Source organism: Mobula hypostoma, chromosome 21 (genome assembly GCF_963921235.1).
Source record: "Mobula hypostoma chromosome 21, sMobHyp1.1, whole genome shotgun sequence".
Classification (NCBI taxonomy): Eukaryota; Metazoa; Chordata; class Chondrichthyes; order Myliobatiformes; family Myliobatidae; genus Mobula; species Mobula hypostoma.
The window spans coordinates 24,613,202-24,634,418 of NC_086117.1; the positions used below are offsets into that span (position 1 = coordinate 24,613,202).

At 40.2% G+C, this 21,217-nt stretch overlaps 1 protein-coding gene across 2 annotated transcripts in view; it reads left to right on the top strand.

The window, feature by feature from the left end:
• Positions 1 to 3,788: 3,788 nt before the first annotated feature.
• abl1 (c-abl oncogene 1, non-receptor tyrosine kinase) overlaps positions 3,789 to 21,217 on the top strand; it is a 155,319-nt gene continuing 137,890 nt past the window's right edge. The window contains exons 1-2 of one of the 2 annotated variants that reach the window (XM_063073649.1): positions 3,789 to 3,964; positions 4,321 to 4,464. In XM_063073649.1, coding sequence (XP_062929719.1) covers positions 4,332 to 4,464 — 133 coding nt within the window. In that variant the 5' untranslated portion in view covers positions 3,789 to 3,964; positions 4,321 to 4,331. The remainder of the gene's footprint in view (positions 3,965 to 4,320; positions 4,465 to 21,217) is intronic. The other variant, XM_063073648.1, reaches the window with a different exon arrangement.

A 21,217-nucleotide genomic window follows, 5' to 3' on the forward strand; every position in this document is an offset into this window, starting at 1 on the left:
AGGCCATTTGGCCCATCAAGTCTGCTCCGCCATTTCATCATGGCTGATCCAATTTTCCTCTCAGTCCCAATTTTCTGCCTTCTCCCTGTGTCCCTCCATACCCTGACCAATCAAGAATTTATCAACCTCTGCCTCAAATATACATAAAGACTTGGCCTCCACAACTGCCTGTGGCAAAAAATTCCACAGATTCACCACTCTCTGGCTAAAGAAATTCCTCATCTAAATTCTAAAAGGACGCCCTTCTATTCTGAGGCTGTGCACGCTTTGAAAGCAACGATAAAACTGCATCTGTGTGAATCCCCAAAGCATCTGGTGATATTGTGATCTCTGTCTCAGACACTGATGTCAGAACATCTTTTAAGGGGATGAACCCTCACAATGCATCAGGTTCTGGCGGTGTATCTAGCAGGGTACTGAAAACCTATGCTGACCTACTGGCTGGAGTGCTGAGGACATCTTCAACCTCTCACTGGTTCATTCAGATGTTCACACCTGCTTCGATAGGGCATCAATCTGTCATGATGTCTGCTGGCAACATCGGAACCCAAGTGCAGAGAAGAGACAGACTCTAATGTAGAGACAGCGACTAAAGTTTATTCTTAAGAATTCCAACAAAACATCAGCGAGGGACACCATGAGACAAAACATTCTCAAAACTAGGACCCATGATTAGCACTAATCAGGTGTCCACTTAAATAATACAGGTAACACGGAATCCCTGAGCCCATCAAAATAAACTTAACAAGTTTAAACAGAAAGCACCAGGAGATCGCATTACAAAGAGTGAGTCACTTGGGAAAAGCACAAGGAAATCTAAACAATTAACTACACTCATTAACCAATTCAGGTGCTCTAAAAAGCTCGGAGCCCAATGCCCTCTGGCTTCTTGCACAGGCCCAAAGAACTCATTACACAATCATACCAGTACCCAAGAAGAGCAGGGTGAGGTACCTCAACAACTATCGGTCGGTAAGCACTCACATCTACTGTGATGAAGTGGTTTGAGATGTTGGTAATGGCTAGATTTCAGTCCTGCCTTAGCAAGGATCTGGACCCAATGCAATTTGCCTAATGTCACAACAGGTTTACAGCAGCTGCTATCTCACTGGCTCTCTATTTGGCTTTGGAGCACCTGGAAAACAGCAAAACATACATATTTCAGGCTGCTGCTTATTCAGTCATTTATCACATGTACAAGTACATTGAAATGTACAATGAAATGCATTGTTTGCAACCAACATACCCAAGGTGGGTTGGGGGCAATCTGCAAGTGTCAGGCATATTCCAGTGCTAACATAGCATGCTCGCTATGTTCAGCAGAACAACATAAGCAGCAACAACGACAGAACAAAACAAGACAACAATCAATTACAGTGTGGTGTTTGAAACCCTCACTTCTAATCAACAAGCTTCAAAACCTGGGCTTCTGCAACTGGATCCTTGACATCTTCATCAGGAGGCTGCAGGCACTGTAGACTGGTAATAACGTTTCTTCCTCACTGACAATCACCATAGGTGCATCTCAAGGATGCGTGCATGCTTAACACACTGCTCAATTCTCTCTATACTTACGACTGGCTCGGCACGGCTGATTCAAAATAGCTAACCTCTTAAATTCACCAACAGTGTTCACCAATGACAACACTATTGTTGGCAGACACCTCAGATGGCGAAAAGGAGGTGTACAAGAGCAAGACAGATTGGCTGGTTGAGTGGTGTTGCAACAACCTTGCACTCAACATCAGCAATACCAAGCAATGATTGTGGCCTTCAGGAAAGGAAGTTGGGAGAGCACACACCAGTCTTCGATGAGGGGTCCATCATGGATAGGCTGAACAGCTTCAAGCTCCTGGGCATCAGCATCTCAGAAACTCTATCCTGGGCCCTACACATTGACGCAATCATGAAGAAGGCATGTCAGCGACTATACTTCATTAAGAATTAGAGGAGATTTGGTATATCACCAAAGATGTCTACAGATATACAGTGGAGAGCATTTTGACTGGTTGCATTACCTTCAGGTATAGATGCCCCAATGTGCAGGATCAAAAGAAGCTGCAGAGGATTGTAGACTCAGCCAGCTCCCTCACGAGCCCAGCTGTTCCCACCATTGAGAACATCTTTAAAAGGTGATGCCTCAAGAAGCTGGCATCAATGATGAACGACACTCACCACCTGGAACATGCCCTCTTCTCATTACTACCATTGGGAAAGAGGTACAGGAGCTGACAGACCCACGCCCAAGAATCAAGGAACCGTTTCCTCCCCTCCACCATCAGCTTTCTGGATGGTCCATGAACACTAATGACCTCACTATTCCTCTTTCACACTTATTATTTTTTGTAACTTATAATAACTTTTAATGTCTTGCACTGTACTATTGTCACAAAACTGAGATGATAAACCTGACTCTGATTCAAAATAGCTAATCTCTTAAACAATGTACATCAATTTGAGTCTTCCTTGCTCAGATTAAGAACCACTGAACCGCGATTAGCTTTTTGTCATATGCACGTTGAATCATTGAAACACACCTACATCAACAATCAATACAGACTAAGGATGTGCTGGGGGCATCATGCATGTGTCACCATGCTTCCAATGCTAACAGAGCATGCCCACAACCCACCATCTCTTACTAACCCGTATATTTTCAGAACGTGGGAGGAAACTGGAGTACCTGGATGAAATTGCCTCTCAGCCTCTCCCTTGTTGATCTCTCCAAGGAAGGAAGCAAAATAAATAAAGAGTGAATGAAGCACTATAAGATTTCATCAATAATTACTGATGCAAAGCACAAACTACAACACCACAAAAACCACATTCTCATCCTGGTCTTTAAAAAAAATGTAGGAAGTGATAATCTATTGTGATTAATTGCTGACCTGATTCAAATCCTGAGCATACCATCAGATAAATAGAATTTTTTTTTGCAACAGGAAATATCCAGTTCTATAAACCACAGAGTTGGCAGGGAGAAAGGTTAAAGCCTTCGGCAACTATTGGTCTTAAATCTAAAACACATATAACTGCCATTCATTTACTGAATAAACCTCTGTAATTGCAAATTTTTAATGGAACAACTGAATGTCAAGCTGAATGTGGAGATTTCCTAGAATGACCCAAAAGAAGTAAATACTTCAATTACATAGAGAGATTGGAGAATACCATGTGGCTGCAAAGAAATTTGATGGTGATCAATCTGTGTATAATGGGTTAGAAAATAACTTCCTGATGGTATTGACGAGGGTTAATACGTTTGTATTTAAAAGCCAGAACTTTAAGATAATTGGTTTTTAAAAAAAGGACAGAAATGACAAATAACGTGCTGCATGATAGGGTAATGGTATCACAGAAATGTATTTTAAAATTTAGTCATTTTTATTGGACCAACTTTCTCCTTCACCGTTCCCAGAACAAATTCTTCACCGGGACTACCCTAATAAATCTCTCACTCCCTGTAATGGGTATAGGACTCTCACTGGGGATTAATCTGCGATTTAAAGCTCTATTTTTCTCTTTATGAAACTAATGATCTCATCTCTTAACAGCATCTCACGTCCTATTACTATCAAATATTTATGAACCTACATCCACAACAGAAATGGCAGTTTACAAAGTTATAAACTTACTATATGTCCTTTCCTTCGGAATTTAATATGAAAAACACAAGAAAACGTGATCAGTTGAAACCCAGCCCTTGACAACTGGCGGTCCCCAAGCGTGGTGGTGTGTGCGTGATGACGCCACGGGCATTGCGTGGCCTCGTTTTGGGCGCAGTTTACCCCAAACATGGCGGGTGTTTCTGGCTGAGTTTGGACACGGAGTGGAGGCGGCTTTCATCTCAGGAAAGTTTTTTTCCTCCAGCCATTCCACTCACCCCTGTCTCACCGAGATGTGAGAAAAGAAATATGAGTGAAGAGGAGCCGATGGGAACGGAGTCGGCACAAAATACTGCCCCGTAAGGGAATTTAAAGGGTTCTCAATAACTCTCCCCTCTGAGCTTGGAACTTTGACCCCCCATTCTGTGACCCTCTCTGCTCATAGGCTTTATCCCGTGACCCTTCTCTTTGTACCCACGTTAGTGAATCACCTTGACCCCTAATTTATGATTTCTATCTGCACTTCATCCTTTGACACCCAACCTGTGAGCTCACTATTCCCCCTTACCCCACCACCCATACCACTACCTGAATCCTCAGCTTCCAACTTTGTTCCTATTGTGGGCGGCTGATCCTATCCTTTTCTGCTCCTATCTCCTACTTATCCAACTCGCTCTCAGTTTTAAATGTTTTTTTTTATTACTTGGACCTGGAGTCAGTTAATATATGGGGCAACAACCAGGCAAAGTTCTTGCGGACCAAAAGAGGCCGACTCTGACTGCCCTGCAGTTTATCAAAGGAGGGAAGAGAGAAACAGCCAAACATGGAGCTCAACATTTCAATGTATTTGTGGAGCACGGTAAGGAGAAACCTCATGATTAGAGAAATGGTTGTTGGTGGCAGCCCTGTCCTTTCAACAGCCAAACAAACCAGGTCAAAAGTGTGTGATCAGTTATTATCTAGGGTTGAAACCGAAATCAAACCAAATTATGATTGTAAAATTCTTAACTGTATTGAGAATTGTTTTATGGGGACAGGATTAAGTTATGTCTGAGAACTAGAGGCCACTGATTATTGTCAATGTGTAAATTCTGTGTTCACTTGCAGAATTCATTAAAAAGCTGCTTTGGTAGCTGTAATAGGGATTCTATTCAACTTTTTATCATTTAAGAATGGATGCCGCTGTTTACCACTGACTCGGTATTTGCATCAAATCATTATTCCATTTGTATTTCCATATGCAGTGTTAATGTAATAAGTTGTTTAAATGGGGAAAGTAAGGGTATCTAAGTTATAGTACTTGAACTTCATCCCAAGTAAAGTTGCTTAGCCTTATTTACTCAGTTGCTCTATTTGCTACATTTGTATGTATTACTCTTTTAAAAAAAACAAGCAGCCTGAAACTCCAGCTTTAATAAAAAAAAGTTTACATTTTTGCAACCTCATTCACACCTCAAGTGTGTTCCAACACATTTTACACTCCATGAGTACTCAAATGAAGTTTTGACAAAATGATGTAATAAATGTTTTGGTCAATTTCTACAAAAATGCTAAGAAAACATTGGCATGGCATAGACCACTTTTTTTTATATTTATGTTGGTTGAGGATAATTTAAAGTGTAGAACGAGGATAGTTGTGCTTACAGACAAAACAGGTGTTTTAGTTAGAAGATGGCATACTCAAGGAGTACTAAAACCTGGCTGAGAGCAAAAACTTTTATTATTCGTTATATCTTCATTGAAAAATAAACTTTGGAAGGAAATCTTCAGTTTAAAAGGTTCTTTAAATTCCAATTAAGTTGACCCATAGCTCACTCAGTGGTCTTTGCAAAATAAAGAATTTCAAGTGGAGGAATTGACTGTCTGGCCCAGTAATCTATGCTGGTACTGTTTAGCATTTTTGTTATTTTATGCTATCGCTGATTTTTTTCTTTTTACCTAATCTCACTCTGTCTTAAAATGATGTTTACCACCACTACTAGTGGTGTTCCTAGTTCCAAGTTATAACTTTGGTAATGAACTTTCTTCTAAATTGCATATTGGATTGATTGATAGTTCTCTTGTATGTGGCCTCTGGTTTTACCTCGCGTGCAAATAGAAGCATTTTTTTCTCAATCTGCTCTATCAAATCCTTTCATTATCTTTCATTATCTTTCATTATCAGGGTAGCCATTTAAACATTCTGCAGAAACTTCATTTAGTGATGCACATGATTACGTATATCACTGGCACGATGATGAAAATGATTTAGAATCTAGAGTGAAACAACAACCTACTTGGAGACTTGAAATGATCAGCATCAGGGTATCCCTGTTCTGTCAAAAATTGTGGGAGGGTTCCTGTAATGGAAAAAGAATGCTTTATTTCAGCTTTGTGACTTTCTCATCAGATTCTGGAAGGCAGATGGAACTAATGACAACTTTACTTTTAAGTGATATTTATAACAAGAAGATGCAAGAAGAACAGAAACGTGATAGCTCAGAGATGCAGAATTTGGCAATTAAATTCAGAATCAGATTTATTGTTGCTGCTGTATGTTGTGAAATTTGTTTTTGCAGCAGGATAGTACAAGATATAAAATTTGCTATTAAATAAAAGTGCAAAATATGAATAAGGAGGTTGTGTTCATGGACTGTTCAGATTTCTGATGGCAGAGGGGAAGAAACTTCTTAAAACATTGTGTGGGTATTCAGGCTCCTGTACCTCGTGCCTTGGCTGGTGAGGGTCTTTAATGATGGATGCCGCCGCCTTAATTTACCGCCTCTTGAAGATGTTCTTGATGGTAGGGTAGTTGTGTCCTTTGACCCCTTAATGAGTCCGGGTGTATGTTGCCCCGATCTCCCCTTCCTGGCGTGCGTTGCCCCGATCTCCCCTTCCTGAAGATTGAGCAGTGAATATCCAGACAAAGTACTGACATTATGGACATGGATTTTTAAATCAATGCATATTTGTTTTGGAAAAACACACAAAATGCTGGAGGAACACAGCAAATCAGGAAGCATCTATGAGGGGACAAACAGTTGATGCTCTGGCCTGAGACTTTCCGTTTGTTTAGGGTACCTGATTAGCTGAATTCCTAATAAGCAGGAGGTTGTCATCTTTCAAGTTGTTGAAACTTGAAGTTCATTATTTTAAAAATTGCATGGATCCTTAAGCGGCACATTCCATGAATTTGCATAAGAAGAGGGCAGCACAGTGGTATGGCATAGCAGGGATTGCTAATGTCCCATAACTCCATCGACTCCAGTTCAGTCCTAGACTCTTACTACTGTCAGTGTGGATTTTCTATGTTCCCCCTATGACCAGACAGGTCTACTCCCTCCTACTTGATGCTCTGGTTAATTCCTGCATTCAAGGATATTCTGATGAATTGTATTGTAATTTTTTCCTAGTTGGCAGAATTGAGTTGGGAGGGCAGTGGCGGTATTGATGAGTGATGTGAGAGCAATGGATAAAAGGGAAGTGAGAATGGATTGATGTGGTTTTCCTAGGAGCTGACGTAGACTAGATGAGTAGAATGTCCTTGTGTCACAAGCACACATGAGAAAATATAGCTTGTGGTCATGCATGGATATCAGAATGGAGAATATTGCTGGTGTGGAAATGGCTGTAAAAGAATTGTGTAGTCGTACAGCTGATTGGCCACTGTATGTGTAAGAGCATTGTATTGCAGAATTAACTGGTTTTAAGTGCATGGAATTCTATTTGCCAGAGGTATTTTGTTTTCTAGACTTCAGTGAATTAGAGAACTTTGTTTTGGGATATGTGAATCTTTTGAACAGTTGAATTCTAAAGAAATCCTGCATGCTTGTAAGCAATTAACTGTTCCTACAAAATACTAAATAATTTTAATTGCTCTTCCCTTCAAGTCTTTTGTTGAGAAGGGAGTGTGTTAATGATTTGAATGACAGAATTGATTGCTTTGTGGTAAAGTTTGCTGATGGTACAAAGTTAGGTGGTGATACAGGGAGTCTGCAGAAACACTTCGGCAGCTTAGGAGAATGGGCAAAGAAGTGGCAGATGGAATACAGTGCAGGGAAGCGTATGGTCATGGACTTGAGTACAGGGAGTAAAAGGGTAGACTATTCTCTAAACGGGAGGAATTTCAGAAAACAGAGGTGCAAAGGCACTTGGGAGTCCTCTTGCAGGATTCCTTAAAGGTTCATTTGCAGGTTGAGTCAGTGGTTCAAAACGTTCAAAGGTTAATTTTATTGTCAAAGTATGCAAGTACAGTACAATTCTGATATTTGTCTTCTCTAGTTAGCCATGAAATACAGAAATACAATAACATCAAATTCCCCACCCTTCCCCGCAGGAAAAAAGATGACAACAGCAATCCCTGACCACCCCCTGCACTTGCCAATTGGCCACAAAAAAGAAAACACTGAAAAACTGAAAGAAACCAATATAAAGTACAGTTCAATAAACACAGATCTCATTAGCAACTTTTTTTGCTTCTATACAAGGAGAGTGGTCGCGCAAACTCTGTCCTTCTGTAAAGAGTGACGACCAACTTGGGTCTGAACACCACTGATCCGGCTGCTGACCATCTCAGTGGCCTCCATTGGGAGCCATTGCTGACCCCCTCCGCATTCACCTCAATGCTCCAATATTCCTTGCTACTTCAGAATGGAGTCTTTCATGACCCCGCGCCTCGTCTCTGGTCTTTTTCATGGGTCAACTTGTGTTCTTGGTCCTTTTTGGGTCCCCGTCTCTAATCTCCACCAGGGAGCTCTCTAAACACAGCATAGTACTGGATCCTTCGACCGAGTTCCAAACTGTATGTCACAGGCTCCAACAGTTTTATAACATAAACAAGACAAAAAGAACAAGCAGAAGGCTTAGAAAAAGAAATAATTGGAGAGGAGGGCAAATACAATGTTAGCATTCATTTTGAGAGAAATAGAATATAAAAACAAAGATGTAATGCTGAAGCTTTATAAGGCATTGTTCAAACCGTACTTGGAGTGTTGTTAGCAGTTTTGGCCCCTTATCTAAAATGGCATGTGCCGGAATTGGGAGAGGGTCCAGAGAAGATTCACGATGATGATCCCAGGAATGAAGGGGTTAACGTACAAGGAGCATTTGTGGCTCTGGACCTGTACGTGCTGAAGTTCGGAAGAATGATAGGGGATCTCATCAAATATTGAAGGCCTAGACAGTGGATGTGGAGAGGATGTTTCCTGTGGTGGAGGAGTCCCAGACAAAGGCACACCCTCAGAATACACAGATGTCTCTTGTATAGCAACCTTCTACAGATCAATCTTTGTAATTCATTGCCACAGACAGCTTTGGAGGCCAAGGCATTGGGGATATTTAAAGCGGATGTTGATAGGTTTTTGATTGGTAAGCATGTCAGATGTTACAGGGAGAATGTAGGAGAATAGAGTTGAGAGGGATAATATATCAGTCATGATGGAATGGTGGAGCAGACTTGATGAGCTGTTTGGCCTAATTCTGCTCCTGTTTCTTATGGTCTTAAAGTATGATGCGACACAACTGACCTGTTTATATTTTTGAGTTGATAAACTGCTACAAAGCAAAACTGTAATTTACAGAATGATGCTTCTTACAAAGACTGCTTCACAGTTAAACTTGAATCAGTGAAAATTGGATACTGAGTTTTTTTTTAAAAAGTTTGATTTTAAATGTACGTAAAACACTTGTTAAATCTTTTTGTAAATCTTAAAAACATTTTTGCTTCTATTTTCCGAGGAGGCTGAAGAGAGCTAGTCCTTGCATCAGTACTCACCTTCTGCAGATGCACGGTTGAGAGCATTCGAACATGTTGCACCACTGTGTGGTATGGAAACTGCACTGCAGTTCTATGACAGGTAGTTAAAACTGCCCAAAGCAACACTGGCACTAGTCGACCCACCATCAAAGACGTATGTACAGAAAGGTGGTAGAAAAAGGACAGCAATATCATGAGGTATTCTACCTGCCCTGCTCATGGACTGTTTGTCCCACTCCCATCTGGGAAGAGACTATGCAGCATCCATGCCTGGACCACAACTCAAAAAAACAGCTACCTCCCCCAAGCTGTCAGGCTGATCAACACCTTCACCTGTTTAAACCACACCCCCCCCCACCACTGCCTACACATCACCGAGCATCATTTTATGTACATACAATCATACAATCAGTCTATGTATGTAACAGTTACTTGTACATTGTGTTCTATAGGATTGCTTTATATTTATATTTATTGTGTACTTCTTTTGTGTCCTTTACGCTTAGTGTGTTTAATACCGCAGCGAATCTGGAGTAACAATAATCTTCTTCTCCTTTACACTGGTGTACTGAAGAATGACAATAAACAATCTTGAATAGTCAGCAGGTCAGGTAGTATCTGTGGAGAATGAAAGATATTTTCGATCAATGATGGAGAGAAAGTGAGGTATTGCAGTACAAGGTTATCTTCACGTATCACTCAAATATTTAAATTGTAATAACTTGTCCAGTATATTCCAGACTTTCTGAAGGAAGCAACTTTGGAAGAATTCTATTATAGTTGTAAATTTATTTAGGATTACTATTCAAATAGTTAATTGTTTCACTTTCACACTTGAGAACCTCTGGGTGCTAAAGGGATGTTTTCAATCATTCTTAATTTAATTCACTTACCCTAATTTCTTAAACATATTTGTGTACTGGTATAGAACAACTGTTCCATTATTACTTTCACTATTGGTATTTTATCCATTCTAAATCCTTGATTGACCAAGACATAGCCACAAGCATGTTTCATGCAGTGTTTATCATAGCTGTTTGTCTTTTCAGGTATCTTAAACTGAAAACAAGGTTGTTTATTTAAACATTGATATCATTTTCAAACAACAGAAATAAAATACTGCACTTGTAATTTTGTGTTCTACTTTTCAATATTATAATGGCTGATTTATGCTGGCCTTAATTCCTTGTGTGCCACTAATCCATAGCCCTTAATTGTTTGATCTTTGAAATAATTTTTCCATCTCCATCCCAAATATATCTAATAATTTGGCTTCTATCACCCAAACTAAACTGATTAAAATTATCAAGTTCAAAACATATGAGGGTGATGTGGTAAAGATCTTAGAGTATGAAAGCACTTCATAAATTAGAGGTAGAGGCATCTCTTCCAGTTTTGGAGAATTCAAAATTTTTATCGACTAAAATAATCAGCATTTAAATGTTCTGTATTTGAGTCCATGTCATTAAAACCGTAAATTTTCATTTGTCTGAAAGATCAAAATAGGAGTGTATGCAGTTACTGTAGTATGAGCAGCTTTGTGAATTAAACAAAGTTCCTTACAGGCACTGCTTTCTTTCACTAAAAGCTATTTTTTGTTCCATCTCCATTTTTTGACTACTTGATGATCTTGTAGATTTTTAACAGGCATTCTAAACATTCTCTCCCACCCACTCACCACAAGCACTTTTTTATGCAAGTGATAAGCAGCAGACCAGTTCCAAAGTATGTGCATTACATTTGCCAGGTCTCATTTCTCTGTGTACAAAATACTGTGTTTTTCTTGAATATATCAGCTGAATGACAAGATACTTCAGTTAATGTGGAAAACTTAAGTTAATATTGTTAACTTTTATGTTAACATTTATGTTAAGGGAGAAATTGTTGTGACTATAGTTCATAGAATTATGCAGCCCAAAGGAGATTATTTGGTATATTTTGCCTATATTTGGCCACTGAGAGCATTATCCATTTTGTATCTCCCAGTATTTTCCTAATACTCTGCAGCTTTTTCCCAACTGATCAGTATCCCTATGGGATATTAATGGTTGTTCAATGTTGTTTGAACATCTTCTTGCAGTAAAGATTCTTATTAATCCATGTATATTGGTTTGAAATGAAAGAAGTTTTGTTTCACAATAAAGATGTTTGCAGTGAGCTTTGCCAACAGAGGGGAGTTATTTCGAAACGTCAAACTTGTGCTGCTCATCAACTTGTGGTATTTTGAGTTTAAGTTGCAATTCTAATCCTGACTTGCAGCCATTTTAGAAGGGTTTACTAGCAGTGGCTCCACGATAATTAGGAGGTCATTCAGCCAGAAGCACAATCCTGTTGGGTCTTAATCACTCTCATAGTTCACTGTACCCCAGCAGCTTGTGTCTCTCACATGTCCCTCAACTCCCTTCTGATTCCTCTACAATTTAACTGCAATAAAGATTAATCTAGTCGATTAACTAACAAACATGTCTTTGGAGTGTGGGAGGAAAATGGAGTACCTGAGGGGAGAAAAACCTGGTCTTGGTGAGAAAATGCATGCATTACACACACACACACACACACACACACACACACACACACACACACACACACACACACACACACACACGTTTCTACTCCAGGTCACTGTGCCATTCAGAATGTGCTTACATTTGCTGGTTGGGTGGACTCAGTTCTCTGGATCTTGGATCAGAAGATGAAAAAAAAATTACAACCGATTACCATCAAATAGAGGGAAAAGGGGAAGTTTGTTTTTACTCCATGCTCCAATGTATTGTGGTTAAACTTTCACCTTTGCAATCCCTCTTTTTCATTTCTTTCCTGTTCCCTTGCACTGTGTTATAAACACACTGTTGTAAGTATTTGTCAGTATGCATTGTCGAGAATGTTGGCAGGTTAGAGAAAGGAAAGGTAGTGAAACAGGGTGTTATAATTGATTAGTCATTTAGACGAGTTTTGTGGTTGTATTCAGGAAATGTAACATCAAATTTATCCACAGGATATGCTTATGGTTTTGTGGTGTTTTAACACACCACCTTACAGTGATGCCTCATATCTGTGAATTTCTAATTGAACATAAGCCTGACAAAAGCTGAATTATGTGCCATTGGGCTTGGAGCAGTCCTTATATGAAGTTCAGAATAACTGTTGCAGGAGGCATTTTCAAAGGACAGAATTTTCCTTCCTCTACTATTTATGCTGCCCTTACCTGCATCTCCTCCATTCCCTGTACATCCAAATGCTCACCTCATCTTCCCACTGTCTTAACAGGGATTGAGTTCCTCTTGTTCTCACCTATTGCCCCATGAGCCCCTGCATCCAAAACCTCATTCTACCATCTTCAACAGAGTCCTACCACCGAACAGATATTTACCCCACTCTCTGCTTTTCAAAGGGGTCGCTCCCTCTGTGATTTCCTTGTACATTCATCCCCCTCTACCCATCTCCCTCTGGCATATAGCTTTGCAAGTGACAAAAATGCTATATGTCCTATTTACCTCCTTCCTTGCCTCTATTCAGGGCCCCAAACATTCTTTCCAGGTGAGGCAACACTTCACCTGTCAATCTGTTGGGGTTGTCTATTGTAGCCATTGCTCCCAATGTAGCTGCTTCTATATTGGTGAGACTCGACGTAAATTGTGGTCCACTTTGTCGAGCATCTCCACTCCATCTGCCAGAAGTGGAATTTTCTGGTGGCTAACCACTTTCATTGATGTCCCCATTCCCGTTCTGACATGGCCTCCTTGTGTTCCACAGAGAGGCCATCCTTGGGGTAGAGAAGCAACACCTTATATTCCGTCTAAGTAGCCTCCAACCTGATGGCATGGACATCAATTTCTCCTTCCAGTTTAAAAAAAATCCCTTCCCTTTCTCTCCCCTCTACTTCTACTTCCCACTTTGGCCTCTTGCCTCTTTTCCTCACCTTCCCCTGTTGCCCCTCCTTCTTCCCTTTCTTCCATGATCTACTCTGCTGTCCTATCAGATTCTTCTTTCTCGAGCCCTTTACCTTTCCCACCCACCTGGCCTCACCTATCACCTTCTAGCTATCCTCCTTTCCCTCCCCCCCCCCACTCCCCCCACTTTTTTATTCTGGCATCTTCCCCCTTCCTTTCCCATCCTGAAGAAGGGACTCAGCTGGAAAGCTGATTGTTTATTCATTTCCATAGATGTTGCTTGACCTGCTGAGTTCCTCCAGCATTTTGTGTATGTCACCCTACTACTTCCTCTTTTCCAATGTTCTCCCCTCCCTCGTGTTAAAATCCTTGGTGTCCCAGTAAAGTCCTACCTCTCCAAGCAGTATCACTAAAGCAATTGGCCAATGACTAGATAAATTGCTTTTTGTGGTTACTTGTAGCTTGCAAATTGACCGCTGCATTTCATAATTATACAGTGCTGGTTTGAATAATACTGAGAGTCAGCAGGATTTTACTAAAATGTAGCTATTACTTTTTTGCTTACATATGGTGAATAGAACTGGTTGACCTTTAGTCTAGATAAATTTGCATAGCTGGTGACATCATTTGGACGGAACTTCATTTTTTGGTCCAGTGACCACCTTTAAGGGGTGGTGACAACACTTACTTTCCCCTTATGAGAACTGCAGTCCCGTACAAGTAAATAGATGCAGGAAGTGAAAATCCTTTGTTCACTTCAAGAATTTCATAATACAAAAGACATTTATCTATATAACAGCATGGAATATTTTGGATGTTTTTCTGTTTGCATGTCCAAGTACACTGCCTAGGTACCATTTTTGTTTTTAATTGTATTAACTGCTTTGCCTTTTTACCTTGGTATAGATTAGATTAGATTCAACTTTATTGTCATTGTTTCGAGTACAAATATATAGCCATGTGCTGTCATTATCATAGAGCACTACAACACAGAAATGGGCCCTTTGGTCCATCTAGTCTGTGATGAACTGTTGTTCTGCCTAGTCACATTGATCTGGACGTCGTCCTTCTTAGCCCTCTCATCCATGTAGTTATTGAAGCTTATCTTAAAAGTTGAAATGCAACCTGAGAATCCTTCACTTCTTCTTGCAGCTTGTCCCACACTTGCACTACCCTATGAGTGAAGAAATTCTATCTCATGTTCCCCTTAAATATTTCACCTTTCACCCTTAACCTATAAATCTATCTATAGTTTCATGAAACCTCAGTGGAAAATGCCTGCATGCATTAACTCTATGTATTCTCTTCATAATTTTGCATACCCATTATCATACTTCCTCATTTTCCTACACTCCAAGGAATTTGACCTTTCCGTATAACTCAGGTCCTCAAGTCCTGGCAGTCCTTGTAAATTTCCTCTGTATTCTTTCAACCTTATTGATATCCTTCCTCGAGGTAGATGACCAGAACCACACATGATACTCCAAATTTAGCAGCATCTTGTACAACTTCAACATAACATCCCAACTCCTGTACTCAGTACTTTGATTTATGAAGCCAATGTGCCAAAAGCTCACTTTATGACCCTAACCGCCTGTGTTGCCACTTTCAAGGAATTATGGGTCTGTACTCCCAGATCTCTCTGTTCTAGTGTACTCCTCAGTGCCCTACTTTTCACTATACAAGTTCCACCCTTTTTTGTCCTCCCAAAGTGCAACACCTAACACTTGTTTGCCTTAAATGCCATCTGCCATTATTTCTTTTTAGCCTCCCTGGGAGGGAGGTATCACTGGTACAGTCATCCCCAACATGAGAAAGTGTGCAGATGCTGGAAATCCAAAGCAATACATGCAAAACGCTGGACGAACTCAGCAGGTCAGGCAGCACTTATGGAAAGAATAAATAGTCCAGGCTTTTTGTAGGGAGTGTACCTCTGCATTTATCCAGGGCTTCTGGTTAGGCCATGAGCTTACTGTTCTTGAGGTACCAATATCGTTCACACATTTACTGATGTAGCTGATGACTGATCAGGCATATTCCTTGAGGTTTTTATCTTCTCCATGTGTTCCAACCTTCTTGGATATCTGAAGCATAGAGATTGCCTTGTTAGCCCATACAGTGTTGGTCCTCTTGACTGCTTTGACCATTTTCAGCAGTGGTCACTATGCTGGGATTAACATTATGGAGATGTGTTCAGAGAGACCAAAATAAGGGCATAGGATGGCTTTGCGTTTGTTTGTATAAACATGGTCCAGTCTGTTTAGTTCGTCTGGTGGCTATGATGACGTGTTGGTGGAATTTGGGCAAAATGTCCTGCTGGCTAACATGAGTTAAATCTCCTGCAATTATGAAAAGACTATCCAGATGCTTAAGTCATATAGAGCTAATGATGCTGTAAAGTTCTCCCAGTGCATCCTTGGTGTTTGCACTTGGGGGGACGGGGTATAGACAGTGGTGACGAACACAACAGTAAATTCTCTGAGTAGGTAATGTGACTGACATTTAATTGTAAAATGTTAAATTTCTCCAGAATAGTGACTACAAACTACAGATGGGTTTGTGCAGCAACATTTTTAATATACAAAGTTATCTCCCTGATGCTCTCAACAACTTTTATGCACACTTCAAGGCATGCAGCAGAATGGCATCCATGAGAGCTACCTCTCTTCCAGGTGAGCAATCACTGTTTGTAACAGCAGCAGACATGAGAAGGAATCTGCAAGAGTCAACCCCTGTAGGGTGGCTGGGTCAGACAACATCTAAGGCAAAGTACTCAAGGAGTGCACACCAGCTCACTTAGCTCACTTGAAATCTTCAACACTTCACCCATCCAGGCTGCTGTCCACTTATGCTTAAAATCAGCCACCATCATCTCTGTACCAGAGAACTCAGCCTTCAGAATGAAACAGCTAGTGCCCAGTTGTTCTGAAGCTAATCATTATGAAGTGCTTTGAAAAGCTGGTAATGGCACACATTTCAAAGCTCCATTCCTGCAACATTGGACAGTCACCAATATGCTTATCTTCAGAACAGCTCTACGACAGATGCTATGGTATCTGTCATGCACCTAGCTCTGGCACACCTAGAAAACAAAGATACTGATGTCAGAATGCTGTTTCTGGATTTCAGTTTGACATTTAACCCACTGAGCCTGATGAACATACTCTTACTCCTTGGTCTAAATACACCACTGTGCATCTGGTTGTTGAACTTCCTAACTTTCAGACCTCCGATAGTCAGAATGTACACTGCCCTTCCCTCCCCAACATCCTCAAATCGAGTACCCCACAGGACTGTCTGCTAAGCCCGTTGTACACTCTGCTCACACATGATTGCACGGTCAAGCACCTGAGTAATCACGTTGTAGGGTTCGTTGATGATGCGACAGTGGTGGGCTCATTACCAACAATGAGATGGCCTATACAGAGGAGATGGAAGAACTCATGGCCTGGTGCCAGGCAAATAACCTCTTCAATGTCATCAAAACTAAGATGGTTATCGACATCAGGAGAACTCACATACCTCTTTACATCGTTGGTACACATTCTGCAGAATGAGGAAAGCTCACCAATGTCTCTACCTTCTGAGGAAACTGAAGGGAGCTGGACTATCCACATCTATAGTGACATCATTATACAGCTTTGCAGTAGAGAGCATCCTTATATGCTGCATCATTACATGGTTCAGAAACTGCGCTAGGGTGGACAAGAAGACTCAAAAATAGGTCAAAATTGCCCAATGCATCACCAGTACAAGCCTATCTGTCATCAAGGTGCCTGGAAAGGACCAACAACATCATGAAAAATCTCACCCACCCTGCTCATGGATTGTTTGTCCCACTTTCATCAGGGAGGAGGCTACATAGGATCCATGCCAGGACACCAGCCTGAAAAACTGTTGCTTTCCCCAAGCTGTAAGGCTGATCAACGCCCCCACCCACTTACCTACTCCTCCACACCACCCCCCTCACCATCACTACTTTATTATTGCCTGTCAGAGTCACCTTATGTATAGACACTCGTGTGTCTAGTATCACTTTATGGATATACAATTAATTTATGTTATGTATTTATATTTATTGTGTTCTTTATCTTGTTTTTTTTTTATGTTGCATTGGATCTAGAGTAGCCATTATTTCATTCTCTTTTACACTGCACTGGAAATAACATTAAACAATTTTGAGTGTTGAATCTATTTTTTCAACTGGTCCAGATTCCGCTGTAAGCATTGATAGCCTTCCTTAATATCCATTATGTCCCCAATTTTGGTGTCTTCTGCAAATTTGCTGGTCTGTGGCATAAAAAAAGATGGGGATCCCTTCTTAAACCTATTCTAAAATCAATTTCAAGTTCATTGTCAATCAACCATAACACATGTATACAATTAAATGAAACAATGTTCCTCTGGGACCAAGGTACAAAACACAGAACATGTATCATATACATCACAGAAAATAACTATAAGAATAATATTAATGGTGAATAAAAATGTTATGATATGGTGCATATATGAAATTAACTATACAACAGTTTATTACTATTGGCTGTCATAAATAATGTGTGCTGGGTGTTAGCAGGGTGTTCAATAGTCACAACCTGGGGGAAGAAACTGGTATTAGGAAAGATTGCTCATCTAGGGTTTACTTTGCCAGGAAGGATTGGAAGTTCTCGTATAAAAGAGTGCAAGGTGCTCTATGGGGGAGGGGGGGAGATGAACTTCTAAAATGGAAGCCCTGCTTCTAGAACTATATTGTGAGTGAAAAACTATGTTTTTGTTATTGCTGATGCTGCAAATCAGAATCAGGTTCATTTTCACTAATGTAAGTTATGAAATTTGTTGTTTTGCAGTACCGTGGAAGACAAAAATTACTGCAAGTTATAAATAAAGTTGCAAGATAGCAGTAACGAAGTATTATTCATGGGCTGTTCATAAATCTGATGGCAGAAGGGAAGAAGCTGTTCTTAAATTGTTGAATGTGATCCGTCAGGCTCCTGTATCTCTTGCTTGATGGTTTTAACAATGAGAGCATGCCCCAGCTGATGATGGCCCTTAATGACAGATACCACCTTCTTGAGGCACTGCCTCTTGAGGATGACCTCCATGGTAGGGAGGGCTGTGACCGTGATGGAGCTGGCTGAGGCTGCAGTGCTCTGCAGCCTCTTGGAGCCTCCGTACCATGCAGTGTTGCAACCAGTCAGAATGCTCTCCACTGTACACCTGATGAGGCAGAGCCACTGGTATGCCTTCTTCATAATTACATCAATGTGCTGGGCCCACATTGAGATGTTAACACCCAATCATTGTGACTACAGACACTTCCAATGTATAGGTTCTGAATTAATGGTGGTGAGTGATAAATTTAGCTTAACCTTTTTCATGGTGATTCAGTACACACAAGTTATCTCAGAATTAGCAGCAGATCCATTTAAAAAATTTATTTTTGGTGGCAGGTATTTTAATGAAAAGGACAGTTGCATTTATTTGGTACATTGTTCTGTTTCATCCTTGACCATAGGATCCATATCTAGATCACTCATTTTTGTGCAGTGTATCATTTTGCTATGCTTACTAAGAACAAGAACTTACTAATTACTTACTGTATGAAATGGATTATGACCAACTTGAAATACACAAGTATGGAGGAAAGCTGTAGGAAGTAATCCATTCTGATAACTACAAGGCTGTCACATAACTGGCACACGCAAAGATTGTGCTCAAAGATTTGTTCAATTCTGTAAACAAGTTATTTTGTTACTGAGGCAATAATCTGAGTTCTTTCCAACTTTGGTAGTGGCATGTCTCTCTAAGTAATTGCTTAATCAACAATAATGCAATATAAATTCATTCAGTGAGGTTAGAACTACCAGATGTTCATAACATAGGGTGAAACCATTCAGCCCTTTGTGTCCATGACAGCCAAAGAAAAGTATTGTTTGGAATTAACCCAATTCCTGGTCTTTCAGCTGAATCCTTAAGTGTGCCAGTGACATAATTTATTATATAAATTGATTTTTTTCCCATTCTTAATAGATATGGTACATCAAGTTCTTATCCAGGCACTTCTTAAATGCAGGGAGCATTTTGGCCCATAAAGCAGCCCCTTGGGGTTAATGATCTCTTGCTTCTACTCCAGTGTGTGGATGTGATGTAACTGATGAAGGCAGTGTGGAAGCTGCACATGGAACCAAAGATGGGACAGCAAATCATGGTGGAGCAAATCAGTGGCAAGTTTGGAGGTTGTGGTGCTCCTGCCAATATTTGTGCTGGGCTTGGTGTTGAGGACGTGAATGATGTTAACACCGTTTTGGAGCTGACTTGGTGCAGTTAGGGGCCCTAGCTTTGAGGATGTTGGTCAAAGAGAAGACATACACTGATATTGATTTGCTTAAGCTGGCATTAAGGATTCGGAGGATCTGTGGAGACATTGTTAGCAATGCTATTGACGAGTAACCGCTGTCAATAATCCATGTCCCAGAAGCTTGCAGGAGGGTAAGGATTACTGCTGCCTGGTAAGCCACTCTTTTTGCTGCATTTGAGGTCTTGATTTTCAAACGTTCTTTTCCTCAGATGCCAATGGCTGTGATCCTGCACAAAAGATGTTGGTGAGTATTACCATTGATATCTGCCTTAAAGTGGTAGGACTGAGAAATGGAAAATGATCCACATTTTTCAGAGTTTTAATCAATTTGATCCTTTTGCACAAGAGTTCCAGACTGCCACATTTTTTTAAAACTCCTCTCCAAGCTTCTTAGCTATTCTATTTATTACTTTGTATTTATGCCCCCAGTTATGGATCTTTCTGCTCAAAGAATTCTAATTTCATTAGAGTTTGATTACATTTCTTGTCAGTGTTGCTTTTACAGAAACATGGTCTGATCTATCCACGCCATCCTCCGTTCTAAACTTATGCTGCCTGACAACATGTATTGTAAATCTCCTCAGTCTCTCTATTGCTGTTAGATCCATCCCGTAATCTGGTCACTAGGTGTTAATCTTTTAAATTGACCAGTTTGATATCCTTATTCTTGTCAAATTTCTGGTCAGTGAAGGAAAGTAACTTGAATGCTGCCTTTCCTCCTGCTCTGCAATCTTCATGAATTCTTTGGGATGTGCACGTTACTCATTGTACCATTAATTGAGTATCCTTTGCATTGTGCAGTGCTCAAACCATTGCCACATACCAGGTTGAGTTCCATTTGTTAGGTGTCTGCACACCAGTCTAGTCCATTGCTACATTTCTACTTTCTGCAGCTTACCTCCATGCTATTAGCTAGGCATTCAATATCAGTATCCTCTCATCTACAAACTTCTTTATGCTTCAGCATTTAAATCAAACTTTGATTCCTCAATTGACAAGAGACCTGATGTGGAGCATTTGAGGACTCTATTGTAAATGGTCATCTTATTACTATAATCTTTTCTGCCACACAGAATCAATTTTGGATTCAACTTTATTTTGGGTCTCATATAGTTCTGATTTGGTAGTCAGTTTTTCATAAAAGATCTCTCTTTATTATTAAAATATATTCCTTTTATTGGCTGTCCTTGTTATCCTCAATCATGTTAACCACTCAAACTTAACTCCGTGCTGACTGCCCCCTATTACTCTGTGCCTTTCTAAAGATCTTCAATTTCTTTGTTTATTCCTTTCTCAAATTATAGTATGATATTAACAACGGTCCAATCCTCCGAGACCATGCTGGCTGATAGGAAAAAAAATTTTCTTGAAATATTTTCTCTCTTGCTTCTTTATCAGCCTTAGAATTTTTTTATATATGCCTGACAATTTTTAAAGATGCTAAACTTTGTCATATCATCATCTTCTTGATCCCTCATGCTCTCTATCATGTGCAGTATTTAAACTTTTTCCTTCTCATAACATCTGAATCATCTGCCTCCTTTGTAAACAAACTGTATTCATATAGAACCATGCATGACATTTGCTTCAATATGCAGGTTAGCTTTTCTATTTGCTTTGATATGCATTA